Genomic DNA, 24070 nt, shown 5'->3' with positions numbered 1-24070 from the left:
CTATAACAGAGGCCCCAGGAATTGAGTTTGATATCTCTGTAAGGAATGGAGTAATTATAAAAGCTGGAGAGACTCTGCGTATACCAGCTTATGTTGTTGGCAGACCCATACCTGAAGTGAAATGGACAAAAGATGATGGTGAACCTGACAAAGAACGTGTTATTATTGAAACTGTTGGAAAATGCAGCACTGTAAACATCAAGAATGCTCTGAGAACTGACCATGGCAAATATGAGATTACAGGAACTAATTCCAGTGGAACAAAATCTGCTTTTATCAAGGTTGATGTTATGGGTAAGGTAGCATCGTTAGAGTCATCATATATTTCTAATTTTGCATTGTCAAATGATTTAAATTATTCTGTCTTTTTTTGTGTAAAAAGATGTTCCTGGACCAGTGGTTGATTTAAAAACAGTCCATGTGACCAAGAAGATGATTTCCCTCACTTGGTCTGATCCTATTGATAATGGTGGAAGTGATATCATGGGATATGTTGTTGAGAGAAAAGATGCCAAAATGCACATATATAGACAACCACTGGAAACTGCTTCATGCAAATGCGACATTGTTGGTCTTCTTGATGGTGAAGAATATATGTTTAGAGTGGTTGCAAGAAACAAGTTTGGCCTTGGTGTCCCTGTTGAACTTGGACCTGTCCTAGCTGTGGATCCTAAAGGTAAAACCAGTTCAACTGGTCTCTCATTCTTTTTTTCTTGCTTAGGCTAAACACATTTTCATCAGTAATGAACATTGGCTTAAATATTTTGAAATTTCAGGTGTACCATCTGCACCAGAGAAGCTTCACTACACTGAAAGGACAAAGAACACTGTTACACTTACTTGGCAGCCTCCTCGCAGTGATGGTGGTTCTCCCATCAGAGGCTATTATGTTGAAAAGAAGAGAGAAGATAGTGATGAATTTGATGTTGCCAATCATCAGATCTGCAAAGATCTCACAATTACACTAGAAAATCTGAATGAGAAAATGATGTATGACTTCAGAGTAAAGGCTGTCAATGAGGTTGGGGATGGTGAACTATCCAAACCAATAAATGTCCATATTCAAGATGATGAGTGTATGTATTAGTTTCATTATATTTATTGTTGTAACAATTATGTTACATTTTGTGTTTGATAATATTGATGTTTTTTACCTGTTTTAGTTGCCCCAACTGTGACTTTGTTGAAGTACATCAAAAGCAATGCCATAACTGTCAAGAAAGGAGCAGCCATTGAAATTCCTGCTGAAATTGCTGGTCTGCCATTGCCCACCTTTGAGTGGACAAAGAATGGAGTTGTTCTTCAAAATTCAACTGAGACCATGACACTTGAATCTGAAGAGATTAACAGACAGACTATCAGAACCAAGATTGCCATTCCTGAAACTGTAAGACAAGACACAGGCCTGTACAAGCTAGCTGCCACAAATATTCATGGGACAGGCCAACAAATTATCAGAGTTGATATTTTAGGTATGATGCTACTTTTCATATGTTTTATAATAGACTGATAGCAATTAATCACAGTTTTACCCCAGAGAAGCACATTTAATTTGACATATCATCAAATTAATAATGTCTGGTGATTTGAGTACATTCATCAACCTACTTATAAGTATGTACCTACTTATAAGTACGTACAAGAACTGTTCGGAAAAGCACCAGGATATTTATTAAATATAATTTTTTCCTCTAGATCGTCCATTACCACCACAAAATGTTGTGGTCTCTGATATTAAGGCTGAATCTTGCTACCTCACTTGGGATGCTCCAGAGGATAATGGGGGAAGTGACCTCACCAATTATATTATTGAGAAGAGAGATGCCAGCAAGAAGAAATCAGACTGGGAGCAACTGACATGTTGTATTTTGGACAGACGCTATGGGGTTAGTGTGAAGTGAACATGCTGTGTTTAATGAGGAGAATTAAATAGGTAATTCTGAATTTTTACTAATTCTGATTTTTAAAGGTCTACAAGCTTGAGGCCTATGGAACTTACCAGTTCCAGATAAAGGCAGAGAACAAGTTTGGAGTCAGTGATGGGTGTGAATCAGAGAAAGTTGTCCTTAAGGATCCATATGGTCTTCCTGGTCCACCCCAAAGACCAAGAATCATTGGAAATTCCCGAACATCTATGCTGGTAGCATGGGATCCTCCAAAGGACAATGGTGGAGCAACCATTCAGGGCTACTGGCTTGAAAAGAGAGAAAGAGGAGCGGTGTACTGGAGCAGAGTCAACAGGGCTCCTGTAACAAAGCCAGCTGTTAAAAGCTTAGAGTACAATGTGCTGCATCTCATTGAAGGTGCTGAATACCAGTTCCGTGTGATGGCACAAAATGCTGCTGGCATTGGACCCCCAAGTGAAGCAACAGAATGTGTATTTGCCTTGGATCCAAGAAGTAAGTTGGATTGTGCTGCATTCATTTTCAAATAAAGCTGAGTGTTAGCTGTTTAAAAACAAGTTATACACTTATTTTACAGATGCACCGAGCCAGCCACCTGCGCCTCAAGTGAAAGACAAGACACCAAGCAGCGTATCTCTAGCCTGGTCTCCACCAGATAAGGATGGTGGAAGCCCCATTAAAGGCTATATCGTTGAAATTCAAGACGAAGGCTCACAAGAATGGAGAAGAGTGAATGAACCTGATAAGCTCATTCTCACTCCATCTTACACTGTGTCAGGGCTCAAAGAGAACAAGAAATGTCGATTCAGGATTGTTGCTGTTAATGCTGCTGGTGAATCAGAGCCAAGTCCAAGGACTACTGACATCCTGGTACAGGATATCCTTGGTAAGATATACCTATACATTATGTTCCATGGCAAACTTTTTCTTATTTTTTTATTTTGTCAATACATTTGGTCAGCTTAATCAATCTGGAAAACTGACCTTATTTTTGATATTATTAGACTATTAACAATTTTATGTACTTAAATTTTACAGAGGAACCCATTATTACATTGGAGGTGTCAGCTCCTGAGCTGCTTTCTTGTCATGCTGGAACAACAATTAAAATCCCTGCCACCATATCAGGCAGACCTGTTCCAGTGGTCAAATGGGAATATGATGGAACTGCCCGAACAGAGACAAAGAATGAGCAGCACATTCTTCCTGTGGATTCAAAGGTAAGACATTGCTCATTCATAATGCCTTCATATTAAAAACCCTAATACAGTTTTCCCATGAAATAAATACCACTGTATTAAAATTTCAACAGATCTCTTCGACTGATACCACAACAGAAGTAACTATCCCTGAGTGTAAGCTCAACCACTCTGGACAGTACATCATTACTGCTTCTAATAAAGCTGGAACTAAAGTGGTTAAAGTCCGTGTAGCAGTACTTGGTAAGACAGATAATGCTTGGTAAATAAAACTCTGACAATGCAAACAAAAACTATTTATTAATCAAAATTCTTTTTTCAGATTTGCCTGGGCCTCCAAAAGATCTCAAAATCACTGACATCACAAGAAGTACATGCAGACTTACATGGAAGCCTCCAGATAACGATGGTGGTGCGAGAATAAAGAGCTACTACATTGAGAAGAAAACAATTGAAGGAAAAGCCTGGACCAAGGTCAACCCAGCCTGTGCTAGTCAGTCCTTAGTAGTCCCAGACCTTGTTGAGGGACAAGACTACTTGTTCCGTATTCGAGCTGAGAATCGCTTTGGTATCGGACCACCTCTGGAAACCTTCCAAAGGACACGAGCAAAGGATCCTATCCGTGAGTATATTCAGTGACCCTCTCATCAAAAGCAAACTTGTCAATAAGTATGCTGGTACTGTTCAGTTAAAAGGCTATATACTTGCAGGTCCTCCCGATGCACCCACAAGAGTAAAAATTGTTGACGTATCCAAGGGGACAGTGACTTTGACTTGGAAGCCACCGAAAAATGATGGTGGATCCCCTGTAACTCACTACATTGTTGAACGGCTTTGGTGGGATTCTAGTGGAGAGCAGAAAGAGTCCTGGAGACAGTGCAATAGACGTGACATTGATACGACAACCTTCAAAGTGGAGGACCTCCATGAGGGTGCTGAGTATGAATTCCGCGTAAAGGCTGTAAATGAGGCTGGTGCAAGTAGACCGTCTTCAACTGCAGGACCTATCATCGCTAAGGACCAGACAAGTATGTAAAATACACTATGGTTTATTCATCTTATAGCAAGACCTTTAATGGAAATGCTACCCTTGCAAATTAATGCAAAGTAATATTGTATACTGATTACTTAGAATTTTTTATCCACAGAAAATATTCTATTTAACATTTAACAAATGCTTTCTTTTGTATAGGGGCACCTTCAATTGTGCTCGAAGAGTTTATGGAAGTTGAGCAAGGTACAGATATTCACATTATTGCTAAGATCAAGGGATGCCCATTTCCCACTCTGACCTGGCAGAAGGCCCCTCCCCACAAAAGTGATGCCAAGGTTGATATTGAATATGATGAGCATATCAATAAGCTTGTAACTGATGATAGCTGCACTCTGCTGATCCAGCAGGGCAAGCGCTCAGACACTGGTCTCTATACACTCACTGCCAGCAACAGCCTAGGCAAAGTCTCTAAAGAGATGAGACTTAATGTTCTAGGTAGGTCCTTCAAATAGCAAATTATTTATAATTAATATAACCTCACAAGTTCTTTAAATTAATATTTTGAGATTTCTGAAACTGATCACCACATTTTAATTTTTCAGGACTCCCGGGACCCCCTTCTGCACCAGTCAAGTTTGAGGAGATTCATGCTGAAAATATTTCCCTGTCATGGTTACCTCCTATAGATGATGGTGGCTCTAAAATCACAAACTACACCATAGAGAGACGTGTCTCCAATAGAAAAACATGGATTCCTGTGCCAGGTGCACCCAAAGAGCGCATGTTCACAATTGAGGGTCTAATGCCTGGCCATGAGTATGTGTTCCGCATCAGGGCACAAAATAAATATGGAGTTGGTGAACCTCTTGACAGTGAACCAGAGATTGCTAGAGATATTTTCAGTAAGTAGTCATGCTCAGACATAAAAGCTATTAGAAATTCATTAGCTCAATTATACACTTTTATGACTTACCATATTGCATCCTTTTTATAGCTACTCCTGGCCAGTGTGAGAAACCAACCCTATCAAGCATTACAATAGATTCAATGACAGTCAACTGGGAAGAGCCAGAAACAGATGGTGGTAGTCCAATTATTGGCTACTGGCTCGAACGCAAAGAGACCACATCAAAACGCTGGAACAGAGTTACTCGTGATCCAATCAGGCCAATGCCTTTTGGGGTTTCTTACAGAGTTACAGGACTCATTGAAGGCTCTCAGTACCTCTTCCGTGTGACTGCAATCAATGCTGCTGGATGTGGACCCCCAAGTTTACCATGTGACCCAACATTTGCCAGAGATCCAATTGGTGAGCAGATATATGTACATGTACATTTACCCATTGACTAGATAATTTTATCAAAAGCAAATTACAACTGAGCTGAGCAGATGAGATTTAAGGGTCTCGCACAAGGGGCATCAGTGAGATTGGCAGTAGCAGAATTTGAACTCACCATTCTGACCAGTAATCCAGAGCCCTAACCACTGAGCTCTACAGAGATATTACAATAGTGATTTTTGTATTTGTGATTATAGCAGCATCTCAGATTTATATATTTCTGTTTTTTGAGTAGCTCCTCCTTCACCACCAACCCCTAAAGTCACTGACTGGACAAAGAGAACAGCTGACTTGGAATGGATTCCACCTCTAAAAGATGGAGGCTCAAAGATCATGGGTTACTATGTTGAATACAAAGAGGAAGGCACAGAGGCATGGGTTAAGGTATGCTGTAAATTCAAATACTTACTTAACTACATCTTATAAGCTACTGTCCCCACTGTTGGTTAATGCATTATATATATATATATATATGTATAAATTATTTTAGGCCAAAGAAAAAGAAGTCAGAGGAACAAAATTTGTAATTACTGGCCTCAAAGAGAATGGATTTTACAAGTTTAGAGTTTTGGCCTTCAATGCTGCTGGGCTAAGTGAACCAGGAGAAGTTGCTGAAGTTTTTGAAATGAAGGACAAATTAAGTAAGTCTTACCAAAAATACTATTTAATTATTTTCATTGTTATTGTACTTTAGTTTTAAATTTACAACATATTTTGTAACATTTTATGTTTTTAATTTGTAACATATTTCTTTTCATGTTCCAGTTGCTCCAGGACTTGAAATGGATGTATCAATGAAAGAGAGGATTGTTATTCATGCAGGTGGTGTGATCCGCATCATAGCATATGTGTCAGGCGTGCCTGCACCTGAAATAACATGGAACAGAGATGGTGGAGTTGTTCCACAGGAGGCTGTTGTTGAGACCACATCAATCAGCACTTCATTAGTAATTAAGAATTGCACAAGAAAGCAACAGGGTGTTTATAGTTTAACAGCAAAGAATGCTGGAGGAGAGGTGAAGAAGACAGTCATTGTTGAGGTTCTTGGTAAGCAGGAGTATTAGAAAGATATTAGAAATCTATCTTGGAAAGACAGAGCATTTACACATCTGAAAATAAATAAAAAAACACATTGTTACATATTTTCTTTTATTTCCATCCCCAGATGTTCCTGGTCCAGTTGGTATACCTTTTATAGCAGATAATCTTACTACTGACTCATGCAAATTGACATGGTTCTTCCCAGAAGATGATGGCGGTTCTCCTATATCTAATTTCCTAATTGAGAAACGTGAAGCTGAACGCAAAGCTTGGACAGCATGCTCATATAATGCCGCTAGGCAAAATGCTGTGGTTAATAATCTTACTTTAGGAAAAGGATACTTCTTCAGAGTTGCACCTGAAAATGCAGTGGGAGTCGGTCCATTCCGTGAAACTGCATGTGAAATTGTCATCAGGGAACGTCTAAGTAAGTTGTTCTACTTTTTCATATTATAATAGTTATATTATTTACATAAGTGTAACACATACATGTCTGAAATACTGAAGCAAAAGTTTTATTGTAGTTTTTATTTTATATTGTATAATTGTATACAATTTTTTAACAAATATGATATCTATTTTATATTTTAATTAGGTGTACCAGACCGTCCAGAGGAAGTTGAGGTCACTGCTGTCACTAATGACCATATTAGTTTAACATGGAAGCCACCAAAGAATGATGGCGGATGTGAGGTGACTTCCTACATTCTGGAAGCACGTGTGATTGGCAAGGACAGGTTTATGAGATTGACCAAAGATAAACTGATGGACAGGAGATTCACCTATGATGGTCTTCGGGAGGGTGATACATTTGAATTCCGTGTGAGTGCAGTCAATGAGATTGGTCAGGGCAAGCCTTCCTTCTGCACCAAACCAATCACATGCAAAGATGAGCTTGGTATGAAAAACTAGTTCTTACTAAAATAACAATTACACATGTATATTACCACAGAAATATTTATATAATGTATGGAATTGATTGATTACTTTTAATTTTTTTCAGAACCTCCAACAATTGAACTAGACTTCCGTGACAAAGTTATTGCTCGTGTTGGAGATAGTTTTGCTCTGCAAGGACGCTACACAGGCAAGCCGGCCCCATCTGTTACATGGTCAAGAGATGATGAGGAGCTGAAGGCAGATCAACATGTTCAGTTCAAGAATACAATAAACACCATGTGCCTTGGGATTATCAAGGCTCAGCGTCAGCACAGTGGCAGATACTGTGTTACAGTTGAAAATTGTACTGGAGCCCGCAAGGGCATTTGCAATGTCACTGTTGTTGGTATGGGGATATGTATATATTATATATATTTATTTATTTATTTATTAATTTATTTTAATTATAATATATATAATATTATATATATTATATATATTTAATATATATAATTTTTTCCTCTACTTTATTGTAAACTACACTGTAAACTATATTAGTATATTAATGATTTCTTGTGGATGTACATTTCAGACCGTCCACTGCCACCTGAAGGTCCAGTTATATTTGAGGAAGTTCATAGAGATCATATGGTAATTTCTTGGAAGCCTCCTCTTGATAATGGCGGATGTGAAATTTCCAACTATATAATAGAGAAGAGAGATATTAACAGGGACATGTGGACCACTGTAACATCTGCCACCACAAAAACTACCTGCAAAGTACCCAAGCTTGTGGAAGGGCGTGTTTATATCATAAGAATCAGTGCTGAGAATATGTATGGCATCAGTGACCCACTGGAGTCTGAAGAAATGAAGGCCAAGGATCTTTTCAGTATGAAGTTTGTTTGTTTGTGGAAGTATATTTTAGACATTGTATTGTTCAGTATTTTAATGAGCATTTTAATGTTTCAATTTTTTAGGAGTACCTGAGGCACCTGATGAGCCTACTGTTAAAGAAGTGTACCATGACTCAGCCCTGGTGCTTTGGAACCGCCCTCGTGATGGTGGCAAGCCCATTACTAACTACTACTTAGAAAAGAAAGAGCCTTCTGCTAAGAGATGGTCCAGGGCAACTAGAGATCGCATCTACCCTGCTACCCAGTATAGGGTGCAAGATCTCACTGAAGGCTGTGAATATGAATTCCGTGTCATAGCAGAGAATGAAATTGGTACTGGAGATCCTAGCCCTCCATCTAAGCCAATACTAGCGAAGGATCCTATTGGTATGTAATTTTTATACTTGAAAAATAAAATAAACCTAAACAGCAAATTGCAGCAAACCACAATTGCCTAACTTTTGAAACTAGCCAAAACTTTTTTAAGGTGGTGTTTTATTCATTCATTTATTAGCACTTATTTTTTTCCTAATTTGAATGTGGCACACTTAAATATGCAGTGTGACACACAAATATACATTATTCAGTATGGTTTAAGTAGATTAGGAATATCCTCTGATATATGCTTTGCACTGAATAAAAAAAATATATCTTACAGTTTTAATGCACACAAACGATTTGTAGAGATCCCTTTAAATGATCACATTTATCTTTACAGTACGGCCTAGCCCACCTGTTCTACCTGAGGTCACTGACAAAACAAAAGATTCTGTGAGTCTGTCATGGCGTGTTCCTCGCCATGATGGTAAAGGCAAAATCTTTGGATACCTTGTTGAGTATCAGAAGCCTGGCGCAATTGAATGGTTGCAGGCCAATGACACACCAGAATCGTGCCCTGATACCAAGTTTGTTGTGAAGAACCTAAAAGAGGGAGAAGAATTCCGCTTTAGGATTATGGCTGTGAACGCAGCTGGAAAATCTGATCCTGCTTATGTAAAGGAACCAGTTAAAGTGCATGACAGACTTGGTAATTGTTTTGTTTTATTAAGTTATTCCTAAAACTGATGAAACCTATCAGTCCCAAATAGTCCTAATTATTCATATTTTATCCTTTTATCTGCAGAAGAACCAGAGTTGTTGCTGGATGCAAATATGTCACGGGACCATCTTGCTATGCTTGGAACAGATATCACACTAAGTGCTAAGATTAAAGGCATACCAATTCCCACTGTGTCTTGGAAGAAAAATGGTGATGATGTTCCTGCTCAATGTGTTATTGAAGTCACAGCAAGTGGAAGTAAACTACATATAAAGAAATGTACCCGTGCTGACTGTGGAAACTATACTATAACCATTCAAAATGCAGCCGGCTCAAAGACAGCAACATGCACAGTGCTTGTTCTTGGTATGTATAGCTAATATGTATATGTGTGTGTGTGTGTGTCCTGGTAATTAATTTTATTTTTACTTTTTGTGCAATGTAGATAAACCAGGACCGCCAAGAAAGCTCACTGTTTCAGATGTTACAAGTGAGTCAGCTTATCTAACCTGGCAAAAGCCAGAAGATGATGGCGGCGCTGTGATCTCTCACTATATTGTGGAGAAAAAAGATGTTGCAGCTGAGAATTGGGTACCAGTGTGTGCCTCATCGAAGAAGCTTAGCCTCATGGCTTTATACCTAATGGAGGGTGTTCAGTATTTATTCCGTGTAGCAGCTGAGAATCAGTTTGGAAGAAGTGCATATACTGAAACCAACAAGCCTATCAAGGCAGTTGATCCTCTCTGTGAGTATTTATTTAGATTATATGACTTTGATGTAATCATTAGGTTATATTAGATTAGATAAGATTAGATTAAACTTTATTGCCATTGTGCAAAGTACATGTACAAAGCCAATTAAATGCAGATAAATTACAAATAAAGACATATAGCTATGGGGGCTTATATATACAGGGCAGTGGATGTCTTATATGCAGGGAGTGCAGTAGGTGTTATAAATAGGGATAAATATTATATACATACAGAGAATAGATTATGGATAAAATATTCAGTAGTACAAAAACCACATTATAGGTTATGTGTTGTGCAAAGATGCAACAGTTTAGTAAAAATAAATAAATATAAGGGTGTTATTGCTATCGTTGTTTATATTTTTTATTCAGTTCCCTTCCAGATGGGACTCAATTAAATCCATCCTGTTGCAAACCTAATCATTAAAACAGCTCCATGAATTGAATTTAGCACATTAGTTAAAAGCATTAAGCATTAAGCATTAGTGTAATTAACACAAAACTTTATATCTTTTAATGTCTCCAGATCCTCCTGGCCCTCCCAAGAATTTGCACCATGTCGATGCAGAAAAAACTGAAGTATGGCTTGAATGGGAGTGGCCTGATCGTACTGGTGGAAGTGAAATCACTGGATTTATTGTTGAACATCAAGAAGAAGGGGCCACTGACTGGGTCACCTTTAAAACTGTCAGCAACCCAAACTGCCATGTTACTGGACTTGAAGAAGGAAAAACGTACAGATTCCGTGTAAAATCCCAAAATGCTATTGGCATTAGCCGACCAGATACAAGTGTACCAATTACTTGCCAGGAGAAGACTTGTAAGTTTAATTTATTTGAAACTACTTTGTGACTATATATATATATATATATATATATATATATGTGTGAAGATATATTTAACACAAATTTACCACTGTGGTCTCTGCCTCAACACAGCATGAACAAACAATTTAAATAATGTCTGCAAGATATTAAGTTTTTCTTTACTTTTATTTTTTGTTTGTTTTACAGTGGCACCGTCTATTGAAGTTGATGTGAAACTCATTGAGGGTCTTACTGTAAAGGCTGGAAGCACAATTGTACTCCCTGCAGTCATGAAAGGAATACCAATTCCAACACCCAAATGGCTAAGTGATGGCACTGAGCTGAAATCAGAGGGCAAATACAAGATTAATAATGAAGGAACTTCAACAGTTCTAAGCATTGCTGATTGTGCAAGGACGGACAGTGGAGAATATATTCTTACTGTTTCAAATCCCGCAGGAAGCAAGTCAGTTGCTCTTCATGTAACAGTGCTTGATCTTCCTGGTCCTCCGATTGGACCTGTCAACATCCTTGAGGTTACTCCTGATCACATGGTTATCCAATGGCGGGCACCTAAGGATGATGGTGGCACACCACTGATGAATTACATTGTTGAAAAGAAGGATGTCAAGAAGTCTTGGGAACCATGGTCTGTTGTTACTTCTGGAAGTATCAGCAACAAAGCAAAGGTCCCACGTTTAGAGAAGGGTCGTGAATATATTGTACGCATTCGTGCTGAGAACAAGATTGGCATTGGTGCTGCTCTTGAAAGTCCTCCAACTATTGCGAAGCATATGTTTAATCCACCAGGCCCTCCTGGGCCACCAACATGTTCAGATATTACAGAAAATGCTGTGACATTGTCATGGACTGCACCAGAAACTGATGGTGGAAGCCCAGTTAGTGGCTACATTGTGGAACGCAGGGAAATGACTGGTAAATGGATTCGTGTGAACAAAACACCAGTTTTGGATATTCGCTACAGAGTCTCTGGTCTTTTTGAGGGAAACATCTATGAATTCAGAATTTTTGCTGAAAATGTTGCTGGTGTAAGTGAGCCTTCCTATCCTTCAGACCAAATAAAAGCCACACGACCAATTGCTCCTCCTGGACCTCCAAGTAACATAAGACTGAAGGATTGGAGCAAATCATATGCAGATTTGGTTTGGACCAAGCCTAACAGAGATGGTGGTAGCCCTGTTTTAGGCTATGTTGTTGAAATCCAAAAATCTGGCTCTGCACAGTGGGAAAGGATCAATAAGGACCTTATCAAGCAATGTGCATTCAGAGTCCCAGGACTTATTGAAGGCACAGAGTACAGATTCCGTATTAGAGCATCTAACAAAGTTGGGGATGGAGAGCCACGAGAGCTAACAGAGACAGTACTTGCCAAAGACATCCTTGTTCCTCCAGAGATTACTGTTGATGTTGCTTGCCGTGACCTTGTAACAGTTCGGGCAGGACAGATCATCAGCCTTGTCGCCCGGGTTAAAGGCAGACCCGATCCTGAAATCACATGGACTAAGGATGCAAGAGCCTTAGGCAGAGACAAGAGAACAGAAATGATTAACAACTTTCCAATTGTTGAACTAGTCATTCAGGATGCTGTAAGAGGAGACTATGGAAAATATGCAATTCAAGCTAAAAACAGCTGTGGTCAAGCAAATGCTACAATCATTGTTAATGTGCTTGACATTCCTGGAGCATGCCAGAACCTAAAGGTTGCATATGTGACCAAGGACTCCTGCATGGTGTCTTGGGAAAATCCAGAGGACAATGGTGGCACAGAAATTACAAATTACATAATTGAGCGCCGGCAACCTAGTCAAAGGGGATGGACAATTGTTTCATCTGATTGCACCAAACGTCTTGTGAAGGCTCCACTTGTGGAGAACTGTGAATATTTCTTCCGTGTTAGCGCAGAGAATAAAATTGGTGCAGGACCACCAACAGAAACAAAATCAGCAGTACTTGCTGTTGACCCAGTTGAAAAACCTGGTGAGCCAGAGAATTTCCATATTACTGAAATTGGAAAAACCTTTGTCTTCCTTAAATGGAAGAAGCCAGAGTATGATGGTGGTAGTCGCAATCTTGCTTATCATGTGGAAAAGAAACCAAAAGAGGCAGAAGAATGGGAAAGACTCCACAAAGGTGCTATTAAAGAGACATATTTCATGGCTGACAGATGCATAGAAAACCAAATATATCAATTTAGAGTACAAACTAAAAATGAAGGAGGAGAGAGCAACTGGGTGAATACAGCTGAAGTTCTTGTAAAGGAGGAACTTGCAGTTCCGGCGCTACATGTCAAGTTGGAAGGTGTTCTGGTAGTTAAAGCCGGAGAATCCATTCCAATTGAGGCAGAGGTTAAAGGCAAACCACAACCAGATGTCAAATGGGCTAAAGAAGGTGACACTGAAGATATCAATCGAAGTCCTCGACTACAGGTTGAAACTGGTGTTAACTTTTCTAAATTCCTGCTTACAAATTCAAAACGAGCAGATACTGGAAAATATACCATCACTGCAACAAATCCTGCTGGAACCTGTACTGCTGAGGCTAAAGTGAATGTTCTTGATAGACCTGGACCTGTTAGAGATCTCAAGGTGTCAGGCATTTCAGTGGATAGATGTAAGTTGGAATGGGAAGTGCCTGAGGATGATGGTGGATGTGAAATTTATAACTACATAATTGAGAAATGTGAGACAAAGAGAGGTGTCTGGTCAATTCATTCTTCGGCTATTATAAAAAATTCTGCCAATGTAACTCGTCTAATTGAAGGAAATGAGTACATCTTTAGAGTAAGGGCAGAAAACAAGATGGGGACTGGACCTGCTGTACAAACAGAGTCTATTATTGCAAGGACCCAATTCAGTAGACCTGGTGCACCAGATGCACCTGAGGTGACCAAAGTTTCAAAAGATGAAATGGCAGTTGTATGGTGCTCCCCTGATAATGATGGTGGAAAACCTATCACTGGTTATATTCTTGAAAAGAAAGAAGAACATGGTATTAGATGGGCACCAGTTACTAAATCTCCTATTGCCAGTACATGTTTGACTGTAACAGGACTGTTGCCTAACCATGAATACCAATTCCGTGTAAAGGCTGAGAATGAGGTTGGAGTTGGTGATGCAAGCAAGCCATCTAGAACATACACTGCAAGGGATCCTGTTGGTATGATTTAGTTTAACCTAACACAACACTTATTGTAAATGTTTTATTTTTTCTTGATTTAAAAACTGTTCTCCCTTTGTAGGGCCTCCTGGTCCTGTTGGAAACTTAAAGGTGACCGATAGTTCCAAAACATCAATCACTCTTGGATGGACAAAACCTACACATGATGGTGGTGCTCCACTCATTGGATATGTAGTTGAGCTCAGAGTCAAGGGCACAGGCAAGAAGGGAGAAGAAGGATGGAAGAGGTGCAACGTTGCAGCCCAGCTGATTGGAACAGAGTTCACAGTCACAAGTCTGGATGAAAAGCTTGAGTATGAATTCCGTGTTTCTGCACAAAACCAGATAGGTTTGAGCCAACCAACTAATCTTGAGGGAGCTGTTTCTCCACGAGACATTTTTGGTGAGTTACTGAAAAACTGAAAATGCACTAACAACAGAACAGATAATTGCTGCCATGATTTATATTTATATTTATAAATATATATATATATATATATATATATATATATATATATATATATATATATATATATATATATATATTTATATTTATATTATATATATGTATATATTGACACTCTTGTTTCAAATTTATATAAATTTATTTATATTAAATATATTTATTTATTTATATTTATAAATATATATATATATATACATATATATATACAGTGTATTTATACATGTGTGTGTTTTGGTCTTCTCTCAAATAGATGCCCCAGAAGTTGTTTTGGATGCTGAGCTGAAAAAAGGTCTTACTGTTAGAGCTGGCTGCCCAATAAGAATAGTTGCAACTGTCAGAGGACGACCACCTCCAAAAGTGTTATGGAGAAGAATGGGAATTGATAATGTTGTCAAGAAAGGTCATGTGGATCTCATTGACACAATGACATTCCTTGTCATCCCTGATACCACCCGTGATGATTCAGGCAAATACTCCCTCACTGTAACAAGCCCAGCAGGAGAAAAAGCTGTATTTATCAATGTTAAAGTACTTGGTAAGTAGAACAAATGTAACAGTAAACAACTCGAAAACAACAGTTTTATTTACATACAGATTTCACTGTTTCATTTAAATGTTTTAACAGACACACCTGGACCGGTTGTTGGTCTGGAGGCCACAGATATTACAATGGTATCTTGCAACCTTTCATGGTCCCCACCTGAAACTGATGGCGGCAGTGAAGTAACTCATTATATTGTTGAGAAGCGTGAAATAGATCGCAAGACTTGGGCAACAGTTAAAACTGATATAGCTAAAACAACGTTTAATGTCAGCAATCTTGTACCAGGAACAGAATATTACTTCAGAGTTACTGCAGTGAATGTGTATGGTCCCGGTGTTCCAAAGGCCACACAGAGATCATATCTGGCTTCTGATCCTATCAGTAAGTATCACATAAATTGAAACATTTAAAAAGTTGATCGGATGTTTAGAATTTTTTGTAATTATTTGTTTGCCTTAGGTAAACCTGATCCACCACAGAAGGTAGATGTTTTGGAGATCACTAAGAACAGTGCTAAGGTGGGCTGGGTCAAACCAATGAGGGATGGTGGAGCTAAGATTGATGGCTATATAATTGACTACCTTGAGGTTCCTGAGCCCAAAATAATCAAGAAACCAGTGGTGGGTGAAAGTGAGGTGGAGCCTGGTGCTCAGCCTGTGTCCCCACCACCACCAGTGGTGAAGAAGGAAGAAATAAAGGAGGTAAAGAAAGAATGGACACCATATACCACTGTGAAAGATTTATTTGTCTCTGTTGTTGGGCTGAAGGAAGGAAGGAAATATCGCTTCAGAGTGGCTGCACGAAATGCCATGGGAGCTAGTCTTCCCACTGAAACCAAAGAAGCATATGAGATTAAAGAACAAATGTGTAAGTTACTGTATTCAACTTTTATGTTAAATAATTTGGCTCTTAATGATATGCTATCTGAAAATACTTTATGTTTTTTTTTTTATAGTGGAACCCAAGGTTATCATGCCAGAGCTTGTAACTGCAAAAGCAGGAGCAAGAGTGAGAATTGAGGCTCTTGTATCTGGCAAGCCAGCACCTGTGTGTCAGTGGAAGCGAGGAGATGACAAGGTGGTCCCCTCAAGCCGCCTTGCAGTACACAAATCCCAGAACATGTGTGTGCTCATCATCAAAGATGTCTCAAGAACAGATAGTGGTCAATATAGCCTTGTTGCAGAGAACTGCTCAGGAAAGGTGGAACCAGTTATTAAGATTGTCATTAAAGGTTAGTATTTTTAATTAGATAAATCACAGAACTTCATCTGCCAATGTATTAGGCACATATCCCTTGTAAGTGTCATTGGATATTTTATCATGTTTTTCTAACATGTAGAGTACTATGCTAAAGTCATAGACATATAGATAAACTGCTGTAAAAGCAAAAATGTCTTCGAAAATAATGAAATTAAACATTACTACATTAAAAATATATAAAGAAAAGTAAACAATGATAAACTATATAGAAAATAATGTCAACATTTGGTGTGACAATATTTTGCTTTGTCTCAGCCACGGTTCTTCTATGTTTGGAGATTTTAAAAGGTGTTTGTACTGGCTCAATAATAAAAAAAAGTCATAAACATCTATAACAAAAATTGTACCAAAAATCTGTGTATACAGTACAGTACTGAAGGAGTATTTCTTTATATATATATATAAATATAAAATATTATATGACATACAGTATTAGGCTTATTACCCATGCAATATATAGTAAAAAGTAAAATGCCTTATTACTACTGAAATGTTATTACAGCATTCTAAAAATGAACAAAAACACTGGAATGCTTTTTTTGCAGATATTCCTGGACCACCTGAGCCCCCATTTGAAATAAGTGACATTGACTCCGATGCTTGTACACTGTCTTGGAACCCACCACTAGAAGATGGTGGTAGCAATATCACTAATTATGTGGTTGAGAAATGTGATGTGAGCAGAGGTGACTGGGTTACTGCCCTTTCCAGCTGTGGCAAGGCTGGCTGCAGACTTGGTAAACTTATTCCTGGAAAGGAGTATATGTTCCGTGTTCGTGCAGAGAACCGTTTCGGAATTTCTGACGCCATTACATCTGAGAGGATGATAGCTAAATTTCCCTTTGGTAAGTTAAGCAAGATAATTGTAATTATATAGTAGTTCTTTAAAATCTATTTTATGAAATGATACTTACTATACATTTTTCCCAGATGTTCCTGGTGAACCCTTGAACTGTCGAATTACAAAAATAAACAAGGACTGCATGTTTGTGGCTTGGGATAAGCCAGAATCAGATGGTGGCAGCCCAGTTACTGGATATTACATTGAGCGAAAAGAGAGGAATAGTCTCTTATGGGTTAAGGCTAATGATTCAGTTGTGAGAACAACTGAATATCCTTGTGCTGGTCTCATTGAGGGTCTGGAATACACGTTCAGAGTATCTGCTATTAACCGTGCAGGACAGGGCAAACCAAGTGCAAAGACTGATTTTGTTACAGCAAGAACACCAGTGGGTAGGTTGATGTATATTGAAATATATCCAAAAATATTAGTTAGTTTATATTCACTTGTGTTACATTATTTAAAAACTGTATTCATCTCTGTCATTACAGATGCTCCTGGTAAACCAGAGGTACTTGATGTGACCAAAAATACAGTTTCACTGGTTTGGTCCAAACCAAAGAATGATGGTGGAAGCAAGATCATCGGATACTATGTTGAAGCCTTGAAGGTTCCTGGAGACAAATGGGTGCGATGCAACATAAGCAGTCAGAATGTACCTCGGGAAGAGTACAGTGTATCTGGATTGGAAGAGGGTGCCCAGTATCAATTTAGGGTTATTGCAAAAACAGCCATTAATCTTAGCAGGCCATCTGAAGTCAGTGACCCTATTCTGGTGTCTGCAGAGAATGGTGGGTTTTTTTATAGACAGTTTACTTTTCACCTTTGAGTACAGTGACACTCTTGTTTCATTTTATACATTTTATTGTTCACAGTTCCTCCCAGAATAGAACTGCCAATACAAATGAAGAAGATGGCACCAAAGAAAGCTGGGTCAGATATCTGCCTTGAAGCTGAGGTTTTTGGTAAACCAATGCCAAAGGTTACATGGAGCAAGGATGGAAAAGTGCTGAGCATGGATAAAGACATGAAGATGTCACAAAAAAGACACCTATTTTGTCTAAACCTGACTGCAGTTACAAAACTACATACAGGGCAGTACAGCATTCTTGCTGAGAATGCAAGTGGGTCGAAGACAGCAGACATAGAGCTCACAGTTTTGGGTCTGTATTGTGTATTAATACCCTTTAGCACATTGATGTCTTACAAATGGCATATAATATAAATATGAAATATTTTCATTGAATGAGTTAATTTATTTTATTATGTAATATTTCATGAAAAATAATTCATTAATGCCATTTCATATCACACATGCAGATGTGCCTGGTCCACCTGCCTCTATCAAGTTAGAAGAGGTATTTTCTGATCATGTAAAATTGAACTGGACAGCTCCACTTGCAGATGGTGGTTCACCAATTACAAACTATATTGTGGATAAGCGTGAGTCAAGCCGAGCTAATTGGGCCCAGGTTTCTGCAAAAATCAGCCGTGACATAACCGAATTTTGTGTGGAAAGACTGATAATGGGTCATGAATACCAGTTCAGGGTACGTGCTGAAAACCGTTATGGAGCTGGTGATGCCATCCTCTCAGATCTTGTTGTTACAAAGGACCCTTTCAGTAAGATATCTACATTCTTTTTAAATAACAAATGTCCTCTTGCATATTCATATGCATAAAAATGTTGTCATGCAACAAAGATTTACATATTTATGCTTGCTATTAACAGCTGTTCCTGGACAATGTGATGCACCAATCATTACAAATATCACAAAGGAGAAAATGACTGTAAGCTGGAAGGAACCCTCAGATGATGGCAACTCTACCATTCTTGGATATGTTGTTGAAAAGCGTGAGACCAAAGAAATAAACTGGACCAAATTAAATAGGAAGCCATTACTTGCAAGATCGCTTGAAGTTGGAGGTCTCTCAGAAGGGGCTCAATATGAGTTCAGAGTTATTGCAGTTAACAAAGCTGGTCCTGGAAAACCTAGTGAGCCATCAAATTCTGCTGTAGCAGTTGATCCTATCTGTAAGTCAGTTTACAATGTTATTCACATCACGTCTGAATTTATTTATTTATCGATTTTAATTTCTAATAATGTCATTAACAGATCCTCCTGGACCACCAATTTCACCAAAGGTTACAGACACAAGTAACAGCACTATTAGCTTATCTTGGACTAAACCTGCAAATGATGGTGGAAGTGAAATTTTGGGATATCTAGTTGAATGCAAAAGAACAGATGCAACAGACTGGATCAGATGCAATGTCCCAAAGAATCTACAGGACACACACTATGTTGTCACTGGACTCTTGGAGAAATCAGAATATCAGCTACGTGTTAGTGCGGTGAACAAAGTTGGCTTTAGTCAGCCATGTGAAGTCCCAGATAAACATGTTGCAAAGGATGTGTTTGGTATGAATTTTTTACTTTTTTTAAAGCATGAAAACTACAACTGAAAGCTGTACAATTATTACATAATACATCATAGATAGAACATACCTGGTCCATACTATAACTTAAAAGATGATTTTCATTTAATTTCAGTTGCACCCGAGGCTGAACTTGATGCAGAGTTGAAGGATACATTGGTGCTTCAGGCTGGTGCTCGAATGAAACTTCATGCCAAAATTAAAGGCCGACCTACTCCAAAGGTCACATGGGCCAAGATGAATACAAACATAAAGGACAGACAGGGAATTGTCATTAAAGTCTCAGACACTGAAACAATGGTTTATGTTGAAAAAGTTAATAGAAATGATGCAGGAAAATATATTCTCAACCTTGATAGTGTCAGTGGCATGAAGATGTACACAGTTGTCGTTAAGGTTCTTGGTAAGTTCACAAATGTCACTAAAATATTTATTATGAATTTTTTAAAGAAAAAACATTAAAATATCTCACTGCAATTTTTTTTACCACCTAACAGATACCCCAGGCCCACCACTAAACCTGATGGTGAAAGAGACATCAAAGGACAGTGCATCTATCATGTGGGATGAACCACTAATTGATGGTGGAAGTGAAATTACAGGTTACATAGTAGAAAAACGTGATGCAGAGAGAAAAGCATGGTCCACAGTTTCAGCCAGCTGTAATAAAACATCTTTCAAGATTGAAGACCTGGAGCCTGGTAGATCCTACTACCTTAGAGTAAAGGCTCAGAATAAGTACGGCACTGGTGAACCTGGTGAAACAGCAGATGCTGCCAGAGCCTCTGGTAACTAAACCACTTTTTAAAATTGTTTGTAAATGTTTTAATATAAGTATCTAAATTATACTGTCATTACGATGTACCACAATAACATCCAGTGAATTATTTTTTTCAGAACAACCTGGACCAGTCTTGGACTTCAAGGCCTTGCTAGTAACTAGAGATTCATGCACACTTTCTTGGAAGAAACCAGTTAGTGATGGTGGTAGTCGCATAATTGCATATGTGCTTGAAGTTCTTAATGGTGAAGACAAATGGAAGGAACTTCTAAGATCCAGGAACATGCAATATAGTGCTAAAGATCTTGTTGAAGGAAGGGAATACAAATATAGAGTAAGGGCAACCAACGATGCAGGCGATGGCCCAGTGAAGGAGCTCTCCATTGTGGCAAAGGATGTTATTGGTGAGATTTTATAATGTATTGATAGTATATAATAGAATTTTAACTTACTTACCATATGTATACTGTCTCTAACTTCTTCGATTTTGTTTGTGTAGTTTCTCCCAGCTGTGATTTAAGGGATTTGCCAAACTTGAACTACATTGCAAAAGAAGGAAGCACTGTTCGAGTCAAGATTCCCATCATTGGTAAACCTGTCCCAACAGTCTCATGGAAGAAGGGTGAAGATGAAAATTTGACTGACACTGGAAGAGTGTGTGTGGAATCGACTGCTGTTAATACAACTCTCTTGATTCGTGACTGCCAGAGAAATGATGGTGGAAAATATACCATTACTCTTCGTAATAGTGCTGGATCAAAAGAATCCTCTATATTTGTAAGAGTCGTTGGCAAACCAGGAATTTGTACAGGACCTATCAAGTTTAAGGAAGTAACAGCTGATGGAGCTACTTTAAAATGGGGTGTTCCTAAAGAAGATGGAGGATCAGAAGTCACCAACTACATTCTAGAGAAACGTGATTCCATTACCAATATGTGGGTAACTGTTTCCTCAGCAGTGGACACAAACAGTTATAGAGTGTCTGGTCTCCATGAAGGAACAGAATATATCTTCAGAGTTTCTGCAGAAAACAAATATGGAGTTGGAGAGGGTCTTAAATCTGAACCTATGGTTGCCAAGCATCCATTTAGTAAGTTTACATTAGAATTTTTCTCAATAATCACAAATGCATATTACAATAAAGTCAGCTAAACATTTATATATTTCCATCAGATGTTCCTGATGCTCCACCTGCACCACAGATCTTGAGCATGCGTCATGACTCAGCAACCTTGGCTTGGTCTGATCCACGAAAAACAGGCGGTTCACCAATTACGGGTGATAAAACGTTTATGACTTCAAATTTTCGAAAATTTCCAAAATATTCAACATTAAATTTTGTATTTAATGTTGTATGTATTATGTATTCTGTATTTGTTTACTCATAATTACAGAAGATATATGTGTTTTCAGGATATCATGTGGAATTCAAGGAAAGAAACAGCATGTTATGGAAAAGAGCTAACCCAGCACCTTTAAAAATGAAAGACTTCAAAGTAAAAGGTTTAACTGAGGGCCTGGAATATGAGTTTAGAGTAATGGCTATAAATTTGGCTGGCGTTGGCAAGCCAAGTCCTCCGACTGAGCCAATGGTTGCCTTGGATCCTATTGGTATGTAAGACCTACTATTAATTGCAATACCTACTAGGGATGCAACAATACAGTTAAACCACGGTTCAATACGTACCGCGGTTTTTACCCACGGTTTTCGGTTCGGTTCGGATGGCTTGGCAAATTAAAGTTTTTTTTCCATTATTCTTTGTTTAGGTGACAGGAACTGTAAGTATGTTAAGAAGAAAAAAACTGGTTTTAGCTGCAATTCTCTTTATTTAACTTAAATGCAAAAATCAACTAACACAATGAAAGTGTACTGAAAATAGTGAGATATAGAAATTAGCGCTTATATGACTTTATTACAGGAGATGTGTTTGGAGGACGGTGCTCTTTATTTCCAATCCGCTCTGTAATGACCAGTCACTGTGAGATAACGCTCTGTTACCCCCGAGCTCCAACTATCTGTTATTAGAGCAAGACTTTTTGCTTTAACCAAAGCGTTTTCAATTTTTTGCGCGTTTTTTCGTAGACGTAAGGAAAAAAGGCTCCCACTTCCACACAGTGATATTGTGGGGTGAGGGAGCTGTAGATGTGTGGTCATGTTGGAAGTATTTCCATGTCAGTATCTAGCTCGTGTGTAACACTGCTTAAACACAATCATTTTTTGTTTACCGTTTTTGTTTCATCGGCATTATGGTCAACAACAAATGTTCCCACACCACAGATTTGAATCACGGTGCTGCTTCCTCGTGTTTCTGTCTCACTTCACCGCCCTCCAGGGTTAGAGTGAAATCTTACACCAGCATCACAAGCATGGTCACTGCCCCTAACTTTAGCGCTCACTGATTGGATATTTACTCGTGGGGAGGCGTGTCTGTCTCAGCACGTAGACATACCGTGCAGGCAAACACACACAGGAGGTACAGAGAGTAATAGAGTGCATGAAGAAAAAAAAATACCAAAAAAAATGCATGGTTATTATTGTTTAAAGAAAAAACCATGGTTCACATGCGTATTGAACCGTGGAGGTCGTACCGAACGGTTCAATATTATATTGAGTATTGTGGCATCCCTAATACCTACCCTATTCAATTTCACAATATACTATTTTATTTGCAATCTGTTTGGCCTGTTTTAGATCCGCCTGGTAAACCTGATGTAATCAGCATCACAAAAAGTACAGTTACACTTCAATGGACTGAACCTCAGTATGATGGAGGACACAGACTTACGGGTTACATTGTTGAGAGACGTGATCTTCCTGCGAAGTGCTGGGTGAAAGCCAACACTGTAAATGTTGTGGAATGTGCATATACTGTGGCTAACTTGCAGGAGGGTTGCAAGTTTGAATTCAGAATCAGAGCCAAGAATTCAGCTGGGGCAATAAGTCCACCATCTGAACAAACTGATACTCTTGTATGCATGGATGAATATGGTAATATTTTTACTTTGTTGCTTGACTAACACGTTTATGCATTTTAATAAAGTACATGCTTAAAACACTTTTCTTTCATTATCCCACAGCGGCCCCAGCAATTATTATTGACCCCACAGTAAAGGAAGGGCTTACAGTCAGAGCTGGAGACACAATATTCATTACAGCAACAAGTATTTTGGGAAAACCTGCACCAAGTTCAGTCTGGTCAAAAGGAGGAAAGTATTTCAAGCCATCAGATATATGCCAGATTGAGACTACTCCTACATCCTCTACTCTGTCTATCAAATATGCAAGCAGAAAGGATTCAGGAGAGTATACCATTACAGCAAGCAATCCATTTGGTGTTAAAGAAGAAAATGTCAAAGTAAAGGTGTTAGATGTCCCTGGGCCCCCAGGACCAATTGAAACAAGTGGCATATCATCTGAAAAAGTTACTTTGACCTGGGCACCACCTAGTGAAGATGGTGGATCTGCAATTAAGTATTACATTCTAGAAAAGAGGGAAACAAGCCGTCTTCTTTGGACAATTCTTGCAGAAAAGGTTATTGACTGTCATTTTGTTGCAAATAAACTAATCCAAGGGAATGAGTACATATTCCGTGTATCAGCTGTCAACCATAGTGGATCTGGTGATTTTTCACATTCAGAGCCTGTGAAGATGGTGGATAATTATGGTAAGCAGCACCATAAGCTAACGATGAATAGTGTACATTGCCTTTTT

At 38.6% G+C, this 24070-nt stretch overlaps 1 protein-coding gene across 7 annotated transcripts in view; it reads left to right on the top strand.

Moving 5' to 3' along the window:
- Positions 1–24070, top strand: part of ttn.1 (titin, tandem duplicate 1) — a 137078-nt gene that overhangs the window by 68914 nt on the left and 44094 nt on the right. For all 7 annotated transcript variants that reach the window (XM_058391679.1, XM_058391678.1, XM_058391677.1 and 4 more), the window contains 47 exons: positions 10–294; positions 383–676; positions 777–1076; positions 1164–1472; positions 1696–1886; positions 1970–2399; positions 2482–2790; positions 2943–3124; positions 3217–3346; positions 3426–3725; positions 3814–4131; positions 4296–4592; positions 4700–4999; positions 5092–5406; positions 5672–5820; positions 5927–6077; positions 6202–6483; positions 6602–6904; positions 7073–7375; positions 7481–7762; positions 7949–8248; positions 8337–8639; positions 8971–9279; positions 9376–9657; positions 9737–10036; positions 10569–10862; positions 11056–14025; positions 14108–14428; positions 14742–15026; positions 15117–15416; positions 15495–15902; positions 15991–16266; positions 16841–17140; positions 17226–17528; positions 17628–17927; positions 18012–18299; positions 18457–18759; positions 18869–19171; positions 19254–19559; positions 19692–19979; positions 20074–20364; positions 20474–20761; positions 20857–21447; positions 21531–21635; positions 21771–21968; positions 23050–23346; positions 23436–24023. In XM_058391679.1, the coding sequence (XP_058247662.1) occupies positions 10–294; positions 383–676; positions 777–1076; positions 1164–1472; positions 1696–1886; positions 1970–2399; positions 2482–2790; positions 2943–3124; positions 3217–3346; positions 3426–3725; positions 3814–4131; positions 4296–4592; positions 4700–4999; positions 5092–5406; positions 5672–5820; positions 5927–6077; positions 6202–6483; positions 6602–6904; positions 7073–7375; positions 7481–7762; positions 7949–8248; positions 8337–8639; positions 8971–9279; positions 9376–9657; positions 9737–10036; positions 10569–10862; positions 11056–14025; positions 14108–14428; positions 14742–15026; positions 15117–15416; positions 15495–15902; positions 15991–16266; positions 16841–17140; positions 17226–17528; positions 17628–17927; positions 18012–18299; positions 18457–18759; positions 18869–19171; positions 19254–19559; positions 19692–19979; positions 20074–20364; positions 20474–20761; positions 20857–21447; positions 21531–21635; positions 21771–21968; positions 23050–23346; positions 23436–24023 (16527 nt within the window). The remainder of the gene's footprint in view (positions 1–9; positions 295–382; positions 677–776; positions 1077–1163; positions 1473–1695; positions 1887–1969; positions 2400–2481; positions 2791–2942; positions 3125–3216; positions 3347–3425; positions 3726–3813; positions 4132–4295; positions 4593–4699; positions 5000–5091; positions 5407–5671; positions 5821–5926; positions 6078–6201; positions 6484–6601; positions 6905–7072; positions 7376–7480; positions 7763–7948; positions 8249–8336; positions 8640–8970; positions 9280–9375; positions 9658–9736; positions 10037–10568; positions 10863–11055; positions 14026–14107; positions 14429–14741; positions 15027–15116; positions 15417–15494; positions 15903–15990; positions 16267–16840; positions 17141–17225; positions 17529–17627; positions 17928–18011; positions 18300–18456; positions 18760–18868; positions 19172–19253; positions 19560–19691; positions 19980–20073; positions 20365–20473; positions 20762–20856; positions 21448–21530; positions 21636–21770; positions 21969–23049; positions 23347–23435; positions 24024–24070) is intronic.

Source organism: Hemibagrus wyckioides, linkage group LG06 (assembly GCF_019097595.1).
Source record: "Hemibagrus wyckioides isolate EC202008001 linkage group LG06, SWU_Hwy_1.0, whole genome shotgun sequence".
Lineage (NCBI taxonomy): Eukaryota > Metazoa > Chordata > Actinopteri > Siluriformes > Bagridae > Hemibagrus > Hemibagrus wyckioides.
This window is presented reverse-complemented; position numbering and strand designations above follow the sequence as displayed.